The 25,304-nt window shown below is 26.4% G+C and overlaps 1 protein-coding gene across 1 annotated transcript; it reads left to right on the forward strand.

The window, feature by feature from the left end:
- The first annotated feature begins 150 nt into the window (after positions 1 to 150).
- Positions 151 to 23,363, forward strand: LOC129976519 (TBC1 domain family member 7-like). The gene is made up of 7 exons (XM_056090126.1): positions 151 to 605; positions 4,543 to 4,727; positions 8,004 to 8,141; positions 14,144 to 14,289; positions 15,222 to 15,351; positions 19,311 to 19,385; positions 23,100 to 23,363. The coding sequence occupies exons 1-6, from the start codon at positions 416 to 418 to the stop codon at positions 19,365 to 19,367; spliced, it is 846 nt and encodes a 281-aa protein (XP_055946101.1). The 5' UTR covers positions 151 to 415; the 3' UTR covers positions 19,368 to 19,385; positions 23,100 to 23,363.
- Positions 23,364 to 25,304: the final 1,941 nt, after the last annotated feature.

The following is a 25,304-nucleotide window of genomic DNA, read 5'->3' on the forward strand; positions in this document are numbered from 1 at the left end:
TAATAAACTTTAAATAATATTGTATCTAATCCAGGGTGCGTAGTGTGAAATGGATGCAAAAATGAAGCACCTTAGCGAAATATTATCGATTAGAGCTGCCTGGTAGATATTTCTCCCGAAAAAATTTTCTAAGTCTGTTAACATTACATGATCATTCTCTCGCTATCCGCTTCTCTTATTATCAATAAAAAAAAAATCAACCAATCAAATGCGTAAACAAAATATTCGGAAATCTGTTGACAGCGTGTTCACAGATTGTTTGATATTGAAGTGCTTGTGTTTGCTAAAGTTAAAAAAATTCCTTCAACGATCAAATGCGTAAAAAAATCTCAGCAAATCTGATGCCAGCGTGTTCAAAGATTGTGTTATTGTTTATTATTGCTTGTTGAAGTTACATTTCCAGCATCTATTAAATATGAGTGATAAAAGTCGAAATTTCCGATCTTCATATTATGACAAAGTTGGGTTTCGTGGAGTTGAAGAAAAAAAATCTTTAGAGATATTAATTAATGAGAAACCAATGGATAAAGAGAAACTGTCAAAATTTTGTTTGCGCTTTACTCTTCCAGCAATATACAGAGAATATGTTTGGAAAGTTCTCTTAGGTGAATATTTGGAGATAAATTTATTTTTGATATTTCTTGCCAGATTGCTTTATAAATATGATTTAGATTCCTTAATATATTAGTTAGACATGAGGATATGGTCTTGTCGCCAAGTTCTAAAATCTTTACGCCGTATGTATTAAATTTGAAACTTATTTGATAAGTTAACGCTTCAAAAGTTTCATGTTTAGCAACTACACCGTTCCCTAAGTTTAACGAGGAATTTATGATTCTTGATTTACGATTAATTAATAAATTCAATTTCTTGTTTTGAAATCAATAAAGGCCTCTACATCATTTGGTTTAAAGCGGCAATATTGTCGATAAAATGCTAACAATTAAGCCAATGCTCGATTCACATCTACATGATATACTACATCGATACCAGCCTTTTGACTTGAGAGATTCTAAGTTGTAACTAGCCTGTTTTAAACCAAGTGATCTTTGAGGAGAGCTTACAAATTATTAATCTTTAAGTCAACATTATGTTACTAAGATCATTTGTAGCAGTGATAAAAGAAAGTTCAAATAAATTACTTATGACAATTATAAAAAAAATTGAAATTTATTGAAATTGCATGCAGTTGAAACAACTGATCAATTATTTATGCCTAACCATCATATATATCAGGTCATGATTATTCCATCACCTGTCAGAATATCTTCAAAGACCATATTTAAAGTGAGATTAAGTGATTTGTTTGTATAAGAAAATTATTTATTTATTCTTGCTTAATCTTTAAACAGAAATTTTAGATTTAATATTAAAAGAGTTGCATAAAATTGCTGTAATGGATTTCAAAAGTAGTTTTATAATGGAGGCATACAATTATGTTTCCTAAAAAGATAAAATCATTAATGGAGCATTTGTTGTCATGGAAGGAATTTTCTTTAACAAATAATGCTGTAATTATATTATTTCAACCAATGCAAAGAGATAATAAATTGTTAGATTTGATAGAATACTTAGGAACATAAAAAGATTAAAGAAATTTAAAATTTATTCATGCTTTTAAGTGATAATTAATTTGCATGCCGATAAAGATTGTCTTTAGATGTTAATGAGCATTTGTGTACTGCTAAAATTGTAGGGCAATTAAAAGATGTTCATGATCAGTGGCTCATAGTTAAAATTATATGACAAAATTTAAATAAAGCAGTACTTAAGTGAATAATAAGAATGAATTTTTTGTCTGTGTGTTTTACAAGTACATTAGTGTCTTATGCATTAAATCTCTAATTGGCCTTTAATATTAATTACATGACATTAGAAAAGATAATCAAATTTAGTTATGAAAGAACTTATTGGCCTGCAGTCTTTGGAGAATTGATCGCTGGTATACGGTTAATCACTGGTATACGTTTAATCAACCAGTACTTTGAAATGTTTTTTTATTTTATTAATCTATGATATTATTTTCTGTGTAACATTAAAATTATAATGTTTGTTTAGGGAGTCTCTTTTGAATATCTTCTTACAATATTATAATTGTATAAAGGATTAAAATTGAATTGAAATCTACATCTTATAAGAAATGAACTATAAATTAAAGTCTTAATAACTATAATCATATTTAATTTTATCTAAAAATTTATTGTATAATTTTACTCTGCTCAAAACATATAGTAGATATTTTGATTTTGAATATAAACTGCGGATGAAGAAATGTTTTGTGATTGATATATAATGTATAGGTGTTGTAAGGTATGAAAAAAAAAAAATAATAATAACAAACAATGAATAATTACATTTTATTGACAGCATTTGTTGGCAAACAAAAAAATTGTAATTTCATACTTATTATACAAACAAATATGACTTTTTTCAGATAACAATGAGTTTCAATTAGGAGTGCAATTTGTGCTGATCAAACACTGTAGACATGGCATGGAATCAATGAGGAGCTGGGGTATTCTTTCGTTTCTGTAGAAGAGAGCTTTCTAACCATTAATTTGTTTCTGTGGGCTGATAAGTAATTAGCAACCCTTCTCTCTATTGGGTTTATAATTGGAGAATATGCAATCCATTCAAAGGATTTTGAATGGATTTTTGATTCTTTAGTCAAAAAGGAAATTATTTGTAAGCTGAGTATGATATAGGGCTCATTGTTGTAATCAATTAATCCTTTATTGCTGCGCATGAAGGACCACATCCTTATATTATTGAGCCATCAATGCTCAACTGATAATGAACAGTATGATGTGGCCATTCATAGAAATATTGTCACAGACCATCATTCCACATCTACTAAATTGGACACTTTCATCAGAAATGGAAGATTATTCGGAACGTTGGATACTCTCCAGAGGAGAATTCACCTTTTATTAGTGTTGTACACTGGAGAAGGACTTGTCTGTGAAGAGCATGTTACTCTATTCATCTTGTCTCCCATCTGAAATGCTCTTATGCCGACCTTATGTGAGCAATATGATGATCCCTTTTCAACAAAACAGAGACCATAGAAACAGTAAGTTTCAAACCGTTTGATTGGAAATTTTGGTATTGGAGCTCTTTGAAGTTGCTTTGCAATAAAATGGCATTCATAGTATAATTTCTTCTGATGATTAAATAATAATCTTCATTTTATATTGTTACTGGCATACATCCGTGTTTTGATCTTTGACAAAACATTTCCAGTTTCCAAAAACCATATAATCTAACATGACACTTTGCCTAAATTCCTAATATGTTTGGGAGATGCTACTATAGATTGCATTTAATCCACCCTATAAACGACCAGTGGTCCTCCAAGCTACTGATTTGGCTATGACATGTTGCTGAGACATTGTATTTACTGTTACAAAACATTCAACATACTATAGAAGGAATGGGGCAGGTTGTTTTTCATTTCTTATCTAAAATGTAGAGTTTCTTCATAACATATAAAATTTGCATATTCCTTTATAAACATTATATAATTTTCCTTTTTAGACTGTTCTATTTTATTTTTGTTAAAAAAATTGTCAATTATATGGTTATTTCAAATCAAGCTTGTAATAGCCCCCAATTGTTTTGAGCAGTGTATTATTTTGTTAGTTTTGTATGAGCATGATAGCTGCAATCATGAAGAATAAATGTTAGCATGAAATATAAACTACATATAAATGGCAATGATTACATTATAAAAGGCTATTAAAATTCTGAAGGAAATTCTTTTGCTTGTGTATAAGACAGTATAAGGAGTATAAGACATCTTTCATACTCGCATGGAATACAGTTCTGCTCTTCTGATTGAAATGTATTAACATTCCTTTATTTAACATAAAATTTCTCTATTAGTTTTGATATTCAGGTTGGTATTTCAATGGAATTAATTCATTCAAGCTCAAAATTAAAAGGTGCAAAATAAATTGCTCTTCTGAATTATTTTTGTTAATTAAGTAATCTTTATTTTTTATCATCAATGATCATATATAGATAATTTTTAATGCTCTTGATTCAGTTCAGTACTTAACTGTTCTGCAATGTATTAAATTAAAAAAAAAAGGAATAAGAAGTTTCTCATTAAAAAACGACAACTTTAAACAGATTAGATAGGGCGTCTATTGCTTATTTTGAAGTTTTGTTGTACAATTATTGAATTCAAGCGATGTATATGGATGAATACTGTTATTCTATTTATTTAAAAAATTATTTTTTTAATTTAAATTATTATTTTTAAAATCATAAAAAATTCCTTTATGAATATTTTTTCAAATTAAAATTATATTCTATTTATTAATTATGTATTATTTATTAAATCTTAAGAATTAAGAAAAGTTTTTTTGCCCATTTTTTTTTGTTTAAAAATTATTATTTGTGCATGGTATCTTATTATTAGGCCCAGTTTTTCTTAATTCTAGTTTTTATATAAATTATTATTGTAGGTTCCATCAACTTTGAATGAGTCATTACATCATATTTATCATTCTTTAAAAGGTATTTTTTCATCCCTAGGTATTCTTCCTGTAAATGTAGAAAGGCACAACTCAGTTTTAAATCAAAGATCTGAATATTATAAAGAATTGGAGCATTCTTTGGAAATTATGAGAAAAATTACTAAAGAGACTCCTAAACCTATTATTCACACACTTATGTTCTTACTTATTGAAGAAGTATTAGATTTCGAAACACAAAGACAAGTAAATATCTATTCTTTTATGAATATTCTGCTATATACAGTATTCTGTTTTGTTATGCATCCCTTTGTTCTTATCATTTGCTTGTTAGAAACAAGTTTTCTCTTTATTTTCAAGAAAATATTTTATGCTTTTAGTTAAAACTTATTGATAGATTGCATTTTTGATACGCTTTTACTATTGCATGTTACCACGCTTTTATTTCTTTCTCTCTCTCTGATTTTAAAACAATCCATTTATCTTTTTATAGTAAGATTTTAAGTTTAATCTGTATTTTTTAAATGAAAAGATTAGTATCTATTAATTGAAAAATATTCATTATATTTATATCTGTAATGTTGATTGAAAAGTAATATTTATTAAAATATAATCTTGGAAAAGATATTTTCAAATTAAAAATATTATGAGAATAAAAAAGGGAAAAGCCAAGTCATAAAACTCGGATAAAATCAATTTTTTGTTCTCCAGATTAAATTTTTTTATTACCTGTCAAAGAAATTTAACCTTTTATTTATTGACAGTACTTAAAATACTTAAAACTACTGTTTAAATCAGACTGATATTTTCACAGTATAGTAATTTTTATTGAGAGTATTCACTAACACTCGAAGAGCTCAGACAGCAAGCAGTAGATATCAGAGAAAGGCAGAAATAAAAAAACCTTTAATTATTAATTAAATTGATTATTTTTTCCCTGGGCTTATTATGCACCAATTTAACTAACAGTACAAAATTAAAATTAAAAAATTATTGGTAAGATAATTCGATAAATAAAAGGTTAATTTATCAAAAGCTGTTGCGTTTCTTATTAAAAAAATAAACACATCTTTTATACAGCATTTTTTTTTAAAATTCAAACCTAATATTTTAAAGTTATTATTATTTTTAATTTCCATTCTTTGTAAAGTTCTGAGTAAATTAATTCTAAAAATTAGCTGTTTGATTTAGAAGGAAAATAATAATTTAAAAAATGTTATGGCCAATTGTCTAAATTCTATGCATACATATTTTTATCTTATAACAAAAAGAAAACCCTTTATTGGTTCGGTTATTCACAACATATACAAAAAAAAAAAAAAAAAAAAAAAGATTTGATTTAGTTTTCTTTCTCTTTTTTTCCTTTTCTTTTCTTTTAACACATTAAGGACCGCAAAGAAATCTGTAAGACTTGTCTGGGACCACACATTTTTGAGCAAACTCGTATATTCTAAAATCATCATAACTTTGTTATTTACGAAACAATAACAAGCTAGATGCATAACACGAGAAAACTCATGAGTGGTCTTTATTGTGTTATTATATAATTTTAAGAAGGAAGTGGATTTTAGAAATATTTGCATGAATTTTCTCCTTTTTTAGGTATTTAAATTTTTACCTTTTATTTACATTTATTCTTTTGTATGTCCTGGTTTGTAATGTTTACACATCACAATCAAAAAATAATTTTAATCACTCAATCTCTGACTTTATTTTAACTTCTGAGTTGTGCAGGCTCTGCTAAATTCCTTTGAAAACTTTGGAATACTTTTCCTTCATTCTTTTTTTCCTGCTTTCTTTTTTTTTTCTATTCTTTTTATTTGATTGTGATCCTAAGAAAGTACTTAAAATGTTTACTAAAAGTGAATTATTTTCTATTCCATAATAATCAAATGTTTTTAATTAAAATCTTTTTTTTCTTCTCCAATAATACCATTTTGTGTATGTCTGTGCGTGTATGTATATATATATATATATATATATATATATATATATATATATATATATATATATATATATATATATATATATATATATATATATATATATATATATATATATATATATATATACACACTAAAGTATTAAAATCAAGTTAATAGGAAAATCAAATAAACCAAATAAAATTTAAACCAAATAAAAAAGAATCCGGCCTGAAGACTTTTTCAAGGGTCACCCTCAGGCAGGTCTAATAATGATTCCTTGTGGCCCTGAAAATCCCCTGAAATTAGGCCCAAGAGATATACCATTTTAACAGAAAGGAAAATACAAAACAACAAATTAGAAGAAAATAACCACCACAAAGTAAAAATACAATAACAAAATTAACAATATAAACAAAAATATCAAAATAGCACTAATGGAAAAAAGAAAGGCAAGAACTTACCATCAGCAGTCAAGGAAATTTTAAGCTATCGATTATGACACCCGCTTTTTAAAAAACACTAACGGTAAATTAGGTAAGACATTGTAGGCTCCCAGTAGTAATTAGGTAAGACATTGTAGGTAAATTAGGTAAGACATTGTAGGCTCCCAGTAGTAATTAGGTAAGACATTGTAGGTAAATTAGGTAAGACATTGTAGGCTCCCAGTAGCCTTACCTAATTTACTGTTAGTGTTTTTTAAAAAGCGGGTGTCACAATCGATAGCTTAAAATTTCCTTGACTGCTGATGGTAAGTTTTTGTCTTTCTTTTTTCCGTTAGTGCTATTTTGATATTTTTGTTTATATTGTTAATTTTGTTATTGTATTTTTACTTTGTGGTGGTTATTTTCTTCTAATTTGTTGTTTTGCATTTTCCTTTCTGTTCAAATGGTATATCTCTTGGGCCTAATTTCAGCGGATTTTCAGGTCTCGAGGAATCATTATTAAACCTTTGTCTAGATTTCCTTCACAGAAAAAATCCCTTTCTTTGAATCCCTGTCTGAGGGTGACCCTTGAAAAAGTCTTCTGGCTGGATTCTTTTTTATTTGGTTTATTTGATTTTCCTATTAACTTGATTTTAATACTTTTGTATCAATTCATCTGTGTTTTAGAAGTAGCTGCAGTTGCGCTCTCTAAATACTATGAAGTTTCTTTCCTTTTCCTTTTTCAGTTTGAATAGGTAATAATTTTTAGTTGCGATTTCGAAACTGTTTTGTTTAGTTTTCATTTTAGTTTCGTTTTCAAACTATTTCTTACTTTAGATAGGTTACTTATATATATATATATATATATATATATATATATATATATATATATATATATATATATATATATATATATACACATACATACATAAACAGTGTTTCAAGAATTCAGAATCCATTGGCATAGAATCAGATCAAAGAAGAATGTTCAATACATGAAAAATAAGTGGTGGAAATAATGATTATATTATTTAACAGAAATTTGTGTGACCATTTTTCCACAATTGATCAGGTGTATCCTTGTTGTTTTATTATACTATGAAATAATTTTTTTATATGAAATATTTTTTGGTAAATTTTTTTTTCATTAATCGAGATTTTTTTTAAATTGTTAGTTGGAAACCACTGAAGTTCAAAATATCATTTCTCTTGCAACCTTTTTTCTTGATGTATGTTCAACAGAAATTGCCTTCTGGATGTTAAGAAACTTCATTTTATATCAACAAAGATTTAATATTCTTCCAAAATTTCTTGTAAGTATGATAATAACTATGGTGTTTTTCTATTTACTTCATAATATTCATTTTTTTAGCACATTAATTGCCAGTATTTGCACCTGTGCACCAAATATAGAAACTTTACATTACAATCTTATATTTCAAGATGGTATAAGATTGATATATTTAGCTTTTGCTTTTTCTGCTTGTGAATTGTAAAATTTCTTTTGTATTTGAGCTAACAGAAAAATATATGATTAGGTAATTTTCTTATAATATTCATTAATTCCCTGATATATAAAGTGAATTGATTGTATTTCTTCAGGTTAGTGCATTCATGTTTGTGAAAATGAAATTTTGTTATCTACTTTTTACTCATTTCCCAATGTACTGCTTTTTTTTTTTATTTTTTTAAAATAGTTATCCCAATTGCTATTAAAATATAAGTACTCCCAATTGCTATTAATATATTTTAACTATTTAGTTGTCAATGAACTGTTTAATTTTATTGAATTTTTATTCAAAACTAGGGATACCATCTGGTTTGGAATTTGTAAAACATTAATTATAAGGTACGTAATTATTATATTGATAAAATATATTAAATGTTAAAAAGTTGAAAATAATAAAAATAACAAAGTTTTAATCTCTTTTTTTTAGAAACGTTTATAAATGTGCTAAAACAAGTTAAAAAATTTTTTTTTGAAAATCAAGATAAAAATTATGACAGTGTGAAGCACTGAAGCCTACATGATGAGGAAATTAAGCCACAATAAAAATAGTAAAAAAAGAAAAATCTCGGACATTCATTAAATAAAAAATAAATTAGAAGTGCTGATTAATTTATAAAAGTGCAGGTGATTAAAATTAAACTGGTTGCTCTCCTAGATTTTTAGCTCTATTTCTATTAAATGGATCCGAATGGAACCTTATTATTTATACTGTGGAGCCAAAGATTCTGTTGGCGAAAAACGGTTTGAAATTTTGCCAGTTGGTGACACTGTAATAAAATAGAAAAGAAAATAATAGTTCAAAAATAAAAGAATATTAGAAATAATACATTATTTTCTATTATATAATAATATTTGAAAATGGGGGGGGGGGAAACAAATCTTCAAGAATTCCTTATTTTATTTATAGCATTTTTTAAAAGAAGACTTTTCTTTTATTAATTTTGCTGTAAACTTGTTTTTCTTTTCTGTTATATTTTTTAAATTTAAAAAATAATTCACTTTCAGTGGAATAAAAATGTTCAATTTCCTTATTTTTGATTTTCCAATTTAAATTTATCTTTTATTCTGCTTTAGTTTCTAAATATTGTATTTATATATTGTTACAAGTAGGAATTATTGAGCATTTTATATAATATTTTTTTAATATTTAATCAAATTAATGAGGTTTTTAATCATTGAAAATTGTTTCAACACCTTGAATATTAGAGTTTTTATTAATAAACATACATACATGACATACATTGTAACATGATAACAAAGTGAATTACAATATGTTTTATGCTGATTGTTATTTTGTTGATAACTGATCAGCAGTTATTTTGCCTTTTATTCTTATCTTAATAATCTAGAATAGAATATTTGCTGAATTAACCATAAATATTTTATTCTAGATCTTTCCAGGAAACAAGGGATATGCCTGTCTTAATTAGGACTAATTTTATTTGATTTGACTAGATTTTTCATATTAGACCTTTTTCCAAAAAGCTATGTATTATTCATTCAGTTCAGTAATGTAATTAGAATAGGGCAGGTGACATAAGTACAAAGCTGGTTTGGGGAAGGAATAAATAAATCACACTCTTTTCTTTTTTGTCACTATGCTATGGAAAAGTTATGAAGTAATGATAAATATTATGAGAAATAAAAGTGATAATTTGGTATGGTATGATTGGTATCTTCCATTCTCTCAATGCTCTTGAAAGCTGTAAAAAGTAGAAAAAAAAAAAAAGAATGTTTTTTATTATTTTTTAACATTTCTGTGCTTATTTTAGCACTAGCTGTTAGGTACCCACATTCTTAAAAATAAAAAAAATTATTTTATCAAAATCAGTCTTAATTTCCAGCTGCACATTATTGATGCAAAGCAGACAAAAATACATGAAATATTTCAACATAAAATTTTTAGTTCCTAATCTTCAATATCAATTGCATTTATAAATACAATAAAATAAATACAATTCAGTATGAATTGTATTTATTTTATTTGTTTTTAATAACACATTGTAAAGTAAGTATCAAAGCTAGAATATTGTTTGTTGACAAGGAACTGGGAGAAAGAGTATAAAAAATAACAAATTGAGAGACCTTTAAGAAAATTCTTGAACTCTGAAATATGTTTTCTTTTATATGTTTTAAATATTTGTACAGTGAAGAAAGTTCACTCTATTTAAATGATTTGCATATTACATTACTTTTTAAGAATGTCCAAATTTGGAGTTTACGTATTTTTATTGCTGAAGTTATTTACGGAAGTGTATAAGTAAAGATCATAAGATTATACATGAAAAAAGGATTGTCTAACAAACGTCCTATTATTTTCGATACTGTAATTTGTAGCACATGGTATTTTACTCTTTCTTCTCGCTGGATGATATTAGAATTATGGATTATTATGGAAGAACTAATGTATTGCTAGCAATACCTTAACTTCTGTACTTGATTCTGAAAATTTTTCTTGACACTTTTGTTCAGTGCTACCCATTAGATTGAGAGGTGGCACAAATATAGAGTGAAGTCCTCCACTTCCTAAGAAAAAATATTTTTGTTTCTGAAGTGTGATTTCTCAATGAAGAAAAAAACCTAGAGCATCAATGTATGAATTCAAATTACAGTAAAGTTGGGTTTACACACAGCTAGGTATAATCTATCTGATAAGATCACGCATGCACAGAAACTGTAAATATCAAGTACTTTCTCTTCGAGACAAAAACTAACTGTTGTCTGCTCTTTCAGTGCATGCACAGTCTTCTGCACATGCATGACTTATTGGAATCTTATAACTGGCTGAGTGTAAACTCACCTTAAGAGAAAATTATAAATTTCACATCTTTTTATCTCAACATTATTTGCAGTTGAAATATTCAAATTATTGCCGTCTAAAGCGTTTGATTGTTTTTCTCTTTTAAACTGACTTACTTGTCTTTAAAATTTGCCTAAAACTGAATTTTCTGAAGTACTCTCTGTTATCTGTTCTTATGATCAACATCTTTTTTATCATGGGGGAAAAATACATTATATTCTTTCAGAGGAATGCTTTTAAATACGTTTTCAGAATACAAGTTATTTAAATGATTTTAGACATATGACCTAGGATTTATGAAGTATATCTTGGTTAATAGCTGTGATATGGACGACTTCAAAATAGAATTTTTTCCCAACATTTTAATCCTTTTTTTTTCTTTCCTATTAGTAATTTCGTGAAAGATGTAGCTATCAGTAGCTAATTTTTCAATACACTATACCAATTTTATGATAACTGAAAAATTGAGATTGATATTCCTTATTGAATATTTTTTGTCAACATAGGGAGTTACTATCAATTCAGATTGGAAAACCCATGCTTTTGTGTGTGCACTAAGAGGCTTTTATTTTGCCAAAATAGGAGTGAGATGAAAACAAATGTATTTAATAGAAATGGAAATCTAGGTCAAGCAAAGCTTTTTAGAAATGCACACATCTTATTGCTTATCATTCCTTTACAGAATTGAATTTCTGAAAGTGCTATTCTCAGGATCCTGAAATGAATAGTAGGTATGTAATTCCTGAATTTTCCCCATTTAATCAGATTTTCTCGTATCATCTAGTGAGAAAAAAACAGTAAAGTACATGTTTAAAATATATCAAGATGTTTTAATTGCTGAAGTGTTTCCTTAAAGATCCCTTAATTTTGTTATTGTTATTACAACAAATTCTAAAACCCTCCGCTTTTTTGCTCATGCATTAGGATGGGTTTAATTCGGCAAAATAGGGGTGAGAGGAAAGAAGAAAGCAGGAAATTTTTACATTTAATAATAAAGTAAATTCCAGAAATGGCGTATACCCTTCCGTGTGTCACCCTTTAGTAAGAACAGAACCGCCGAAAAGTGATAGTTTCAGAATACTGAAACGAACAGTACTTTGTTATTTCTATCTTTTGTTCTTTGCTAACAAATGTCTCTAGTTTTGGGACTTAGTTTGCAAATTTATTGCCATAAACAAAGGAAAAAAATATTAAAATGTTACTTTTTAGGCCCAATTAATCTTATACTATGAATATATACAATAAAATATTGTAATTCATTAAGGTAATAAATGAAGATCAAAAATTAAAAATTGTATCTTGAAATAATTTCTTATTATTTTTTTCTTACTTTGCTAGATGGAAAAAAGTAATCTAGCTAAACTAAGTAAAAAATTAATCTAAATAATTTTGTTTGAAAATAATTGACTAATAAAATGAATTTTACTATTCTTAAGAATGTAAGTATTTAACAACTAATGCTTATCAAGAAGATGGGGTAAAATATATAAATTAAAAAAAATAATGAATAACAGCCTATTTTCTATAATTTTTGCAAGAGTGAAAGAGAATTTATTTTATTAAATTTATTTTGTTATCTTTTTCACTATTTCACAACTTTTCCATATTAGCAACTGTAATATTATTATTTTATTTCTTTGGCCCACTCTATTAGGCTTCCTTACCACTTGTTGCACATTTGAATGTCAAAGTTTGAGTATTACTTTTGTTTTTCTTTCTCATATAAAAAATATAAAAGAAGTGTTGACAGTTGTAATTGCTAGATGTATTAAATTTCATATGTTGTCATAATATTACAATTGCAAATTTGTATCAAATTTTATACAAAATCTGTACAGAAAGGACGTGATAATTGAAAAACAGAAAGATCTAGATGAGTTAAAATTTCACATGTTGTTTTATATCACAATATCAGTTCTGTATTGAATTTCAATCCAAACTCATCAGATGGTTCAATATGTATTGGTCTCATTGTGAATATGTGAATACTCTGCTTAAAAAAATGTATAAATTTATACATGTTTTTACAAAAAGAAATATTTTTTTACTTTCTTCTATAATTTTTTTATATATAATTTTTCAACTTCTAAGTAACAGTACGTTTCTAATTATAGTTTTAAATTTGCTGTTAAATTGTATAATATTTTTAATTCTATTTTGTTGCTATTCTGATTGTTTTCAAACTTTTCTTTATATCCTTTTAGGTTCTGTAATTTATTTTCTAAACAGTTCATATTGCAAATTATTAGGAAAGTCATTTTATTTCTTTTCTATTCATATTGCATTTGCTATGATTTTTCTAAAAAAAGCATTTACTAAAAATATTTCAAGAATTTACAGAATTTATCTTTTTTTTATTTCCAAATTTGACACAGAAATGCAAAAATATAAGAATCATTTTGAATTCTTTCTTTATATATAGTATAATAATTAAGTATGCGATGTTTTTATGTTCATTATACATTTTTATTTAATTTTTTCATGCTTGTAAAAATGGAATTTTGCAATCTATTTCCTAATTGTCAGAGTTTTGAAATTTTATTAGTTGTGTGTTCTTGTGTACAGTACACTAGAGTAATATTTTTTGAGTATAATTTTTAGTAATATTTTTGAAGTATTTTTAGAGTATATTAGTAAATATGATCTGTGTAATTATATTTAGATTCTATTTTATTAGAACCAACTAATAATTTATTTGTAAAAAAAAAAGATTTAAACATTTATAATACAGAATAATAAAGTAATGACTAAACTAAAAATAGAAAATAATTAACATTAAAAATGTTATTTTTCATATGGTAGTAAAGGTATGTTTTTAAATTTATTTAAAAACTTTTTTCACATATTTTTATATTAATTTTACTCCCTTCCCCCTGAGTTTTTGAAATCATAATTTTTTTGTACAAATTGTATTAATATAAATAGTATGTAATAATTAGCATTATTAAATTTTAGGTACATTAATACAAAAAGGCAATTTTCAAAAATATTTTTCATACATTTAGATTGAAAATTTAGAATCTGTTCTTCGACAAGAAGATGATGTATTATATGAACATTTAAGGCAGATAAAAGCATTAGAAGCTCTTCCTTTAGATATGTGGTTTGGAAGGTATTTTACTGGAGTTATACATGAAAGTTCATTAGCAAGGTAATTACTAGTAACTAGGGGAAAAATTTCCCATATAATTGTTTATTATTTGCAAATTTCTATATTCTGTAATAATGTCATCCATATTATTAATATATGATTGTTCTAAACAAATTTGAGAAAAAAAAGGTGAAATTTTACAGAAAATTCCAAAAATTAAAAAATAAATAAAATTAAAAAAAATCTTCACTGTTGATTTACTGAATACATTCATTTTCTTAATTATATTGAACAATTAATTTATACTTTAAATAAATGGCTTTTTATTTCCCCTCTTAGTTTAACATTTTCTGATCGTATTTAAAAGATTGTTGTATATCAGTAGATGATTTGCACCAATTGCTACCTCAAAAAATATAAAAATTAACCAGAAAAATTAAATATTTTTTTTTAAAAAAATAAAAAAAAAATAACTAAACTTTGAGATGTCATAATGAAAGTCGCAGATAAATTGAAAATTTGGAGATTATTACCTTTTATATCTTGGCAAATCTGTTTTTTATAATTTCTGTGTATTGCTTTTGTTCTTTGTGGTTTTCCAATTCATTTCTATATCCATCAATTTTTTATTCTATTTCTGAGGTTTATATGGGAGGGGGGAATAAAGGGCTTACAATTTAAAATTGATTTAAATTGTAAGTTTTGTTAAAAAAATGTGAAAGAATAAATTTTTGAGGCTGACATCTTTCTTCGTTTATATATATAATTTTTGTCAAAAAAGTCAAATCAGTTATAATTATTCTATTATTTAACAATTCACAAACTACAATAAAACACAATTAGAATAAAAATTCAGAAAATAGCATTTGAGAAGCATTGTTTATTATTTGTCGCAACAGTTTGATAAATTTGTAAAATATCTGATAAACATTTTTTTTTTAAAGCTAGAAAGACACCAAATAAATGCAAACATTTATATGTGTTTATTTTAGAATATTTGACAAAGTTATGGGTGGAAGTTGCAAAATACTCCCTTATGTAGCTGCTTCACTTTTGATTGTTAGAAGACATTTGTTGCTACCATTGAATGATTCAGCTAAAATTATTGATATACTGAAACAGGTATGGCATTTTATCAAGTTATACTTTTGAATAAATATATTGCTTGTATTTGAATAATACTGTAATTGAATATTGATTTTCTGTTATATGTTGATATTCTTCAAACTTATTGGAATTCAAATAAGTTTTTTTTTGTTTTGTTTTTTTAATGTGCGAGAGAAATTTTGGCATTCATGTATTTAAGGGTGAGATTGAAACCCTCCCCCTATAAACTTTCAGGAAGGGCTTCAATCTTGGGCATGGAAGAAGTTATCAGAATGGATCGTTTCATGATGTTTGAAATTCTTTTTTGATATTTATACAGTTTATTTTATGAAACACGTTTCTGCTTTCACATCATTTGGAATTCTTGTTTGAAATATATTCGATTTATTTTATGAAATGAATTTCTCTGAGTTTCTAATAGAACTTTAATAAATTAAACTTTTTCAGCAATAAAATAAAGAAATTCAAAAATTGTGAAAAAAATTCAGCTTTTATTATTAAAAAATTTATCATTCAAAATAAAATTATGTTGTATCATTCTAAAGCTCTGATACAGAAAAATAAATATAGAATTTTTTGAAAAAAAACCCAACTTAATTTCTTATTTTTAAAAAAGTCTTTGTAACTATTATTTCATAGAAATTTATGTACCTTTTACCTTATAGTCCTGAAAATATTCAAAAATAATTATGTTTCGAATAGTGAATAATTATGTTTGAAAATTTGTGAAGTTTTTTGGAAAGGCATGAAAGGTATTTGAAGGCAATGAATAGCTTGTAGTATTGTGGCGGTGGGAGGAAATATGTTTGACAGTCTTATCAGGGTCCACAACAAATATATATATATATATATATATATATATATGTGTGTGTGTGTGTGTGTGTAATGATATTTTAAACTTTTAATTTCAATTTAATTAATATCCAAGATTTTATCTTAATTTAGCTCATAGGAACTTCATTCTAAAAATATTCTCTTATTTCGTGACCCAATTCCACTTTCTCTATTTAATTAATTCAAGAGAAGCTTTATAAAATTGCTTAGTCAGCTAAACGCCGATTTTTTCACACACTCGGCGTGAAGGAGTAAAAATGTCCAGTACGCACATTCTTTCTTAAAAGATCCCTGTGTTTCCCTTACATGTGATTGACATGCGTCAGAAATTCCTATCAGAATCTTATTAATATATTAGCACTGTGAAGAAATATTTTCCCTATCAAAATCTAAGGTTTTATAAGGCGAGGGATAATTTATTTCGGCCCTTCTTCCCCACTTCGGCTTTTGCAACGCGCTGTGGCGGACGTCTTGTCGGTGTTTCTGCTTGTAAATAATTATGCTTTCCCGATGGATTAAAAAGAATATAAAAAAGATAAAAAGTCTCTTCACTGCTGGTCACAACTGCATTCTGCTTCACAACAAATAATGTTACATGTTAAAAAGCCGACAGGATTCGAAATTATTACATATATATATATATATATATATATATTTGTATCCTTTTTTTAAAGCCAAATATGATAGGAGAGGTTCAATAAAACTGTTATCATGCTCTGGTACCATTTAATCTTGTCAATGTTGATATCTTTCAGTGCTATTGTAGAAAACCTATTTAATTGCTAGTGAAGAGAGAGAATGTGTTTTCATTGCAATCTGTTTTATCTTTAACGTAGATAAATTGATTTATTTATCTACGTTATTTAATTTATTTATAATCCATATTGACCTTGAAGGTCTGCAAGACTCAAAATGAGTTTATGAAGAAATACATATTTGTTGTTTTTTGTTATGACTTTGGGAAGTATGAGAAAAATAATTGTTTCTCAAATTATAAAATCTTAGTATCAGAAAGGCACAGCTCTTTAAATAATATTACTTTTTTTCCTAACTTATCTAATGTTTTGATTTAGATTTTAAGAATTTAAGATTTTGTATGGTACAGATATTGTATGAGTAGATTTTTTTTTTTTCATCTGACAGATGCTATACTAACATTCACAAATTTTCATGGCAACATACATGGTAAATTGGTTTATAATTTAACAAGACAGCTAATTATATAGTTTGAAGTATCACATATCTTATTCTATAATGATTTTAAAATAGCACGAAGCATTATTTCTCTTATTAATGAAAGTCTACTCCGCTAAAATTTTTATTTCTAGAGGGGATCTTATCTTTTATTTAGCTTAATTTGAATATTGGATATCTATCTTATAAATATTAAATTAGAATTTTTTTCCCTAATTGATTGTTATTTTGTGCTGACAGTATGCTTAAAAAAATGTTTTGTAACATTTCTATTTTTTAATTATGTCAAAGAAATTGGCTTTATTATAAAAATTTAAATACTTTTGAATAGCAACATGGTGGTTAAATGGCAATCTTTATATTCTATCAAAATAATAAACTGCTTTTTCATTAAAAAAAATTTCTTAGTTTTAACAGATTTAAAAGAACATTGAATTTAATTTTGTTTTTACGCCATGCTGAATTGATTTTCAGTGTCTACTATCTTTCATAAATAAGTTTAGTTCAACATTTAGGCTTTATTCAGTGTGATAGTGATAGTAGAATTTATGATTTTGTGATTGATTCCAGCATTTAAGCATATTATCATTAGAAATCTTTTTATCTGCAATAATAGTTCCTTACTGGTTGTCTTGATAACTAGACTCCCCTCCCCCAAATTATGGCTTGCTGTTAAATTATTAATATGGGTTGCATTTATTTGAAATTTAACATTGCTATTTAATAAATAAAAATTAAAAATATAAATTTGATGATTAACTCTTCTATAAATTATTGCATGTGCATGTCAAATATATGCTATGAATTAAAAGAGTCAATATGAAAATTCTACTTTGGAATTAATGCATAAAGAAAGCAATTTTTTAAGAATAATCTTAACATGAGTAAAAAGAATGAGATTGAATGATTTAATAGAAATTTGAAATTAGTTTGAATTTTATGTAATAATAAAAAATGTCTTACAGATAGTGTATAAGATTAAATTTAAGCAATTTATTAAAATTAGCAAAACAATGAGTTTTTTAAGCTAATAATTAGTGAAGGTATAACTGAGAAACAGCAAAAACTTGCTTAACTTTTAATTAACTTTTGAAGTTTAAAAAAAATGAGAGTAACCTTTCTTTTATCTTGAAGAGTCTGTGCGCAGATCACAGCAAGATAAGACAAAAACTGTAGATTTTTATATTAAAAAAATACAATAATTCATCTTGATATGTATATTAAATAATGAAAATAAAGGGAAAGTAATGATATCTTTATCTAAAACTTTTAAGTTTTTCTAAACTAGTAATGATTTTCATTTATAAATCTGCTTAAGACAATTAGTTTTTGTTTCTGTAAGCATTACTTTTAAAATTTAAAGTATAACAATAAATTTTTTTTTGGATTTTTCAGCATTATTTTTAATATAAAATAAACATATAAAAATTATATTGGGCCTATTGTGCAAATTCTTACAGTATGAAGAATAAATAAAGAATTAACTGAATACACATGCAGTAAATAAAGAAAAATAATTAATTGAAAAAAACTTTAAAATTTTCTAAAATATTTAAAGTAAGGGGAAAAAAAAATCAAAGTATGTTGTTGGAGTGGGTGAAATTAGATTTTTCTTATTTATTTTGTAGCCTTAATCTACTGTTGTTTAAATAATACTGTTTGAAAATCATGCTAAATCTTATGAAGCTTATTTTAATAGTAACTTGTAAAAAAAGGTATTAAAATAATTATTCGTTGCATTTGAAAATAATTATTCCTTGTATTTGAAATGGTTTGATACTTTTTATTTTAATTAGACAATTATTTTGCATAACTGAACTTGTTTAAGAGAAATTATTTGTATAATAACATGAAATGTAAAAATTAAATGATCAAAAAATGTTCTAGAATGTTTATGGATCCATTAAAAAAAATTCTTATACTAATTAAATAATTTTCTATTTCAGAATCCTGAAGACATATCTGATATGATTGTTAACAAAACTTTAGATTTGTACAGTTAAATACTGATGTATTCTGAGGTATGACTTTTTTTTATTGCATGAAATCTTTATTATCTGCAAGTAGGACAGTTTACTAATGCATTTAAAAACTGGCAAAAGATGCTATAGCTTTAATTCTGTATTAAGCTCCAGTTTATATTTGGATTTGGAACAATCACAATTTTCCATTCTTTTTATTAATAATTAATTATTTTAAAATTATAAATAAGTTACATTTTCAATTTCTTTTTATAGAATATCTTTTCAGTGTTGTTTTATAGAAGAAAAAAATAATGCTTCAAAATATAAAGAATATTGAAAATAGATAAATTTATAACAATTGTGTTATTTGAAGGGAATTGGATCAGCATTTTACATGTATTTTAATGACATTCAGTGATTCAAAATTCAGTATATAGACTGTTGAAAGATGTAGGAAGTATAAAAACATGCTATTATCATAGAGGAAAGTATAACTAAAAATGCCAGGGGATGCTGCTTAATTTCTAATTTTAATACTATTGTTTATTCAGTAAATAATGTAATATACAACTTTTAGATATATTGAAAATGTATGCAAATTATTTTCTAAATTTATATAAGTACTAGCCGCCTTTGGTGACCAGTTTGCTCACTTTGATTATTGGGCTTTAAGCTGTTAATTATTAATATGAGATGCATTTCTTAAACATTTTTTTAAAATTTGATACAACTAAAACACATCAATTCAATTAAAGTAGTTTGCTGCAAATTAAAGTGTATATATAATGAAATAAAAATGGGAGTGAAAATCCAAATACTGATTTAATGATTGACAAAAGCGCATGTTTGAATGTTTTGAATAGGAATTTGAATACCATCTTAGCATTTAAAATAATTGTATAAGAAAGTGCATCGAATTGAATTAAAAATAGTATCAAAGTTAAATGAAAAGTTGTACAAAAATGAAATTTCTATAATTAAAAAGGAAATTTTAATTTTATTATGGCTAGACTTAAGATTGATAATATATAAACATTTGGGATCGATTGCTCCCCAAATATAAGTGTGACAATTTTTTATTGCAATTTTAAAGGCCATTTGTTAGCATTTCTGGTATACACTCAGGATTGTAGACTTTAGAGAGTTTTTGGACGATGGACATGATTTTGACGTGCTTGACAAGAAGTAAAAATCTGAAGTCTTACCATGATTATTTATCTCGCAGCGGTTAAGCCTTATTTGAACACTATAGTGACAGAACTCTTTATTCAAAGTGTATTACTTGATTTTTTTTATATCTTCCTTTCTCTGACGAAATGTTCTCTTTGGTGGCATGGCGAACTATCTCCAGAACACATCTAATAATATTTGGCAGCTCCATTAATTAGCTAAGCGAAGCATTTGATTCAGTACAAATATAAACATGTTTAATGAATGAAGCAATCTGAAATTCATATTATGTTTTGTTTATATTTGACTATTGCCATTTGACAGTTAGTAATAAGCTCAATTTCTGTGCCATGTATGTTAGCATTTTATACATATACTAGCTGACCTGGCAAACGTTGTTCTGCCATATAAATTATTTCTAATGAATATTTTGGTTGTTAATTAAAAAATAATGAATGTATTGTAAGTGCGTGGGTATGGGATCTATGACAGAAAGAGGAATGGAGCGTTGTAGACAATGATCGCCGATAAAAACAAAAAACACCAATTATTCATTTTCTCAATACAATGTACTTCATTAACGTAATGAACATATACATTGTTTGATCTCTTAAAAGTTAAACGCAAAGTGAAAAAAGTAATATATTTTTTATCCTAAAGTATAAAAATGAAATAAAGAAAATCACTATTCATTTCGAAGAGAAATTGAGTGTACGATATTTTTTGTCAGTCCGTCTTTAGCCAACACAAATAAGCTCCATGAGTTGCCCACGCGAGAACATGCCATGTATAATTGTCCATGTGAGAAACATAGCGTGCCCAAATCTAAGTTGCAAACAGACATCATATGGACTTGCGACTTATTGATTGTCATTGAGAATGCCAATCTAATAGGAAATTGAACGCGATTGAATTCAGGTGGAATGTCTGTGAGAATCATTGGAATTTGTGACAGCAAAACATTTTCGGCTTGTAATTTGCCATTCAAAATGGTGTCTTCGCTAATGTTTTTCATCAATTTTTTAATGATCAATTGTGTGCTATTGCACAGCCAAGGTGGGTTCAAATTCCGAAGTAAAATAACCGGAGATCCAACTTTCAGTTGTAGAAGGTGTGGTGACATGCCTGGCAAATCCAGTGTGTTCAAAAACTCTGTTGGATAATTTACAACTTCGCTAGCATAGCAAACTGTATCGATCAATTTGTATGATACCAAGTCGCCTGGCAACGATTGCTGTATCTTGAAGTTTAAATCGACGACGTCCACATTGTTTGCTGCCAAAATGGCTCTTTCTGCCAGCCACGCATGATTTATGTATTTTGTGCGTACATTGGGAAATATGCGACCAATGAGAGCATTTTGCGAATCAACGATAGTGCAGAAATTAGTGGGCAATTTTATGCATCCAGTATTTTCATAGACAGCTACATCGCCGATATCTAACAATTGGTCCGAAAATGTCTCAGCAGATGGATCTTAACGTATGTGGACATGCGTATGTGCATGTTTATTTTTAGCTGGAATTGTTCAACATTATGCCACAGTGGCGATGATTTCAAGCAAGTGTTGATCTCATCAACGTACATTGAACGTGGAATGACGCGATATGGACAACATAATTACCTAGCGTTATGAAATGTACTTTACGACCTATTCTCATACCTACCAAATGGACATAAAAAATTTCATAAAAATCGGTGGAGCCGTTTTGGAGGAGTACGAACACAAACACCGTGACGCGAGATTTTTATATATTAGATATATAAATTTTAAAAGGCTGTTTCTGAAAAAAAAAAAAAATCTTTTTCATCTATTTGTTAATCTTTCTTATGAAGATGTTTACTGTTTCAGCTACTGCATTTATTTAATTCTTTCTTAAAGATGAAATAACATTTTGTTTCGAACGAAAACATATACATAGAAAAAGAAGTCAGTAAAAAAATGCTAATATGTTCAAAGTAAAATATCCATTTATATTATTCTGTCTTGATCAACATACTTTTAAATGAATACTGTTTATTAATACTTATTATTTCTGTGGAACTTTTCTAATGTACAGAAATGAATGAGTATTATAACTTTGACTCAGTTTTGTCATTAATGGCTTGTCACAAAATAATTAAATCATCTATATGAATTCCTGAAAGACCTAGCATCTTTCAAAATGTATGAAGATCCTTGCATAGATTCAGACAGCAAGTTCTTTGAAAATTTCCGTTAAATAAAGTATATTGTAAATTACTTGACTGTGTCTGTCATACTGCATATAACTGTGTTGTGTAATTGAAATTTCATTCAGTCACACCTGTATTTTACATTTCATATGGAATGCCATTTTCTTTTATTTTATTCAGTGACAAAGAACTGCGATAATATTCACCTACTGTATTTGTCACTTCTTGTTCTATTGTAAAAATAAATTTTGTGATGTATCTGTTAAGTTTATCAAAGATTTTTGAATCACACTATGCATATATATATATGTGTGTGTGTTACTTATTTCATTGATAGATTTGGTAAATACTGCATATTCTATTTAAGTCTTTCAGTCTATGACATTATTTTTAAATAAAAATGCAATTTGTTTTATTTAATTTTAGGTTCTTTGAAAGGTGTTGGCTGTACACATTAAGCAATATAAAAGAGCTTGCATTTAGCTGATGTGATGCAACACAACTTGTATGAATTTGTGGACATTAATGGCTTTATAAGAAATTTTATGTAATTGCTTTGTAAATATCAAAGTTGCATGTTTCATTTTCACATTTATTTTAATGTAATAATTTTTATCATTTATGACATGTAAAAAAACACCATTGATTTTAAAAAATGTATTGTATTACTTGCAATGTAATTAAAAAAATAGTTGCAATAAACAGTTTTTTTAAGATTGATTAGAAATAATATTATTTCTTCTTGAGTGCATTTTTAGGCAACATAAGAAATATTAGAGACATTTTATTTAAAACCAATCAATTAATAAAACAGTAAAAGGGATTAAAAAAGCACCAGATATAGTATTAAGATTCTATTAACGGCCTTCATTTGAGTACTTTTTTTGGGGGGGGGGGAGAGAAGAATCTCATAATGAATTTGATCAATCTCTCTTCCAGCTCATGTTAAATTTTTAAAATCTTCAGGCAATCCTTTAATTCCAGAATTTGAATTTTATTTAGACTGACAATTTACATGTCAGACACCAAATGCTGACATGTAAATTAACTAACATGGTTTAGTTAAATATTTCTTTAAAACCCTCTATTAGTCACGATTGCTTTATCATGTTGTTGAAGTATATTTTGTGTTCACTTTTAAAATCAGTTACTAAATTTTCAAACCCCTTAAATTATCTTTAAAAGAAAAAAATTAATCAAGTTTTGGGAATAGTTGTCCACTGGAAAATGCGATTGGGATCAGTCAAAGCTTTGTGGCTGAAGTTGTAAATTTTTTTTTACTTTTTAAATTTTACTTTTGTTATTATATTTAAAATTATTTAAAATAAAATTCATATGGTTTGGAAGAGAATTTCTTATGGAATTTATGAATCACTTTCTAAAAACAATGTGACTTATCAGTGCAGGTATGAAGAGCCCTTTGAAAAAGCATTTTGAGTGATACTTGATCAGATGATATTTATAGAAGCTTGTAGGCTATTCTAGTAAAGACTGCTGAATATGACAAATGTCCAAACTGGATTTATCAAGAAATTAAATAGACAGATAGTCTCAAAGAAAATTTTCAATTTTACAGATTTTATTACACTACGCTCAACATTTTTGAAGTGAATAGATCGTATTTACTAGTTAATACAGAATAGAAAATTGTTAAGTTTTTCTTTGCCAGTTTCCAGTGATGTTGAAATACTGATAGATGCGAAATAGAATACTGTTTCACAATTTTCCATTATATTGACGAAAAAATAAATAAAGACTTGCAAATGTTTTTCCTCTTGTTCACATAAAAACATTGCTAAAAGGCATAACATTTTTATCATAGTTCTAAGAAAGGAACGATAAAATTTATTTGCTTTTATGATGATATATGTTTATGTTTAAAATGAAATCAATATAAAATGATTGCCTGAATGCAATTGCTCAGAAAAACAATGAATCTGTGTAAGAATTTCTATATTTGAATCCATGTATTTTCTGATTTTATATTTTAATAATTGATGCCTATATACAAAATATCAGCAATTGATATAAAAGTCAGTTTTGTCAATTTTGACTTTCAAATATTGATTTGTAGTTACTTTAACATGCTATGGCAAATTTATAAATTTAATAACATTTGAATAAAAGTACCCATTTTTATTTCTAATTTATTTATATATAATTTTTTTGCAAGAAGGTGGTAAATCAATCTTAATTGTTATATCACGAAACTTGAGATTTTGTAGATAAAAAGCGAATGTGTGATCTTTAAGATTACCACTCCTAATAAAAGCATAATATAGCCATAAACAACAAAGGATTAATGCAAGTGTACCTATGTGATAAAACCGATATTGTTGGTTCCAATGGGCTGTATAATCATTACAATGTTAATGGGAGTTTGTTTTTATCTACCAGATAACCATTCTTACATTAAACAACTAAGTTGTTAAAAACAATTCTTTTTGATTTATAATTTGAAAATCTTATCAGATTATTCAATTATAAATAGAAAGGACATTTAATTCAAAAATAAATTCCTTCATTAATTATAAAGAACTACAAATAATTATGACATACACATTGCCCCCCTTCCCAGCCGAAATATCAAGTTTTATTCCATCTTTCATGGTATAATCTTAAAAATTATCA

The sequence above is a fragment of the Argiope bruennichi genome, chromosome 7, assembly GCF_947563725.1.
Source record: "Argiope bruennichi chromosome 7, qqArgBrue1.1, whole genome shotgun sequence".
NCBI classification, from domain to species: Eukaryota; Metazoa; Arthropoda; class Arachnida; order Araneae; family Araneidae; genus Argiope; species Argiope bruennichi.